This window comes from Penaeus monodon, chromosome 29 (assembly GCF_015228065.2).
Source record: "Penaeus monodon isolate SGIC_2016 chromosome 29, NSTDA_Pmon_1, whole genome shotgun sequence".
Classification (NCBI taxonomy): domain Eukaryota; kingdom Metazoa; phylum Arthropoda; class Malacostraca; order Decapoda; family Penaeidae; genus Penaeus; species Penaeus monodon.
In genome coordinates, this window is record NC_051414.1 from 3880181 (window position 1) to 3880664 (window position 484).

The 484-nt window shown below is 51.0% G+C and overlaps 1 protein-coding gene across 1 annotated transcript in view; it reads right to left on the reverse strand.

The window, feature by feature from the left end:
• Positions 1-484, reverse strand: part of LOC119591913 (metabotropic glutamate receptor 3-like) — a gene marked incomplete at its 3' end in the record, with an annotated part of 20212 nt that overhangs the window by 3358 nt on the left and 16370 nt on the right. Inside the window, 1 exon segment of the mRNA XM_037940667.1 lies at positions 41-318. Coding sequence (XP_037796595.1) covers positions 41-318 — 278 coding nt within the window.

The following is a 484-nucleotide window of genomic DNA, read 5'->3' on the forward strand; positions in this document are numbered from 1 at the left end:
ATCCACCCTCTCTTTAGAACCTTGAACCCCGTCGACTCACCTTATGTGGCTTGCTCGGGTTCTTGTTGAAAATCCTCGATATCCTGTTGGTCTTGGTGAGGATGGCGGCGTAGCAGACGGTGTAGCAGAAGCCCAGGAAGAACCTCGTGATGCCGCAGGTGAAGATGGTGGGCGGGGCGACGATCACGAAGGTCATGGCGAAGGAGAGGAAGATCCCCGCAAGGAGAATGTATGAGAGTTCCCTCGAGGATGCTTTGATCACAGGTGTGTCCAGGTAAACCCAGAAGATGACCGCTACCAGGACCGTGCTGAAGATACCTGGGAGAGAAAGAGAGGGAGAGAGTTTTCTGTTGTTATTCGGTTTTAGAACTATGATTCTTAGGATTTGGGGTCAAATTTAATGGTGTCTGGGATTATTATGTACAGATATACCCACGTCCACACACACATCTAACCTTTCACGGAACAAGCCCCCCCCCCCCCA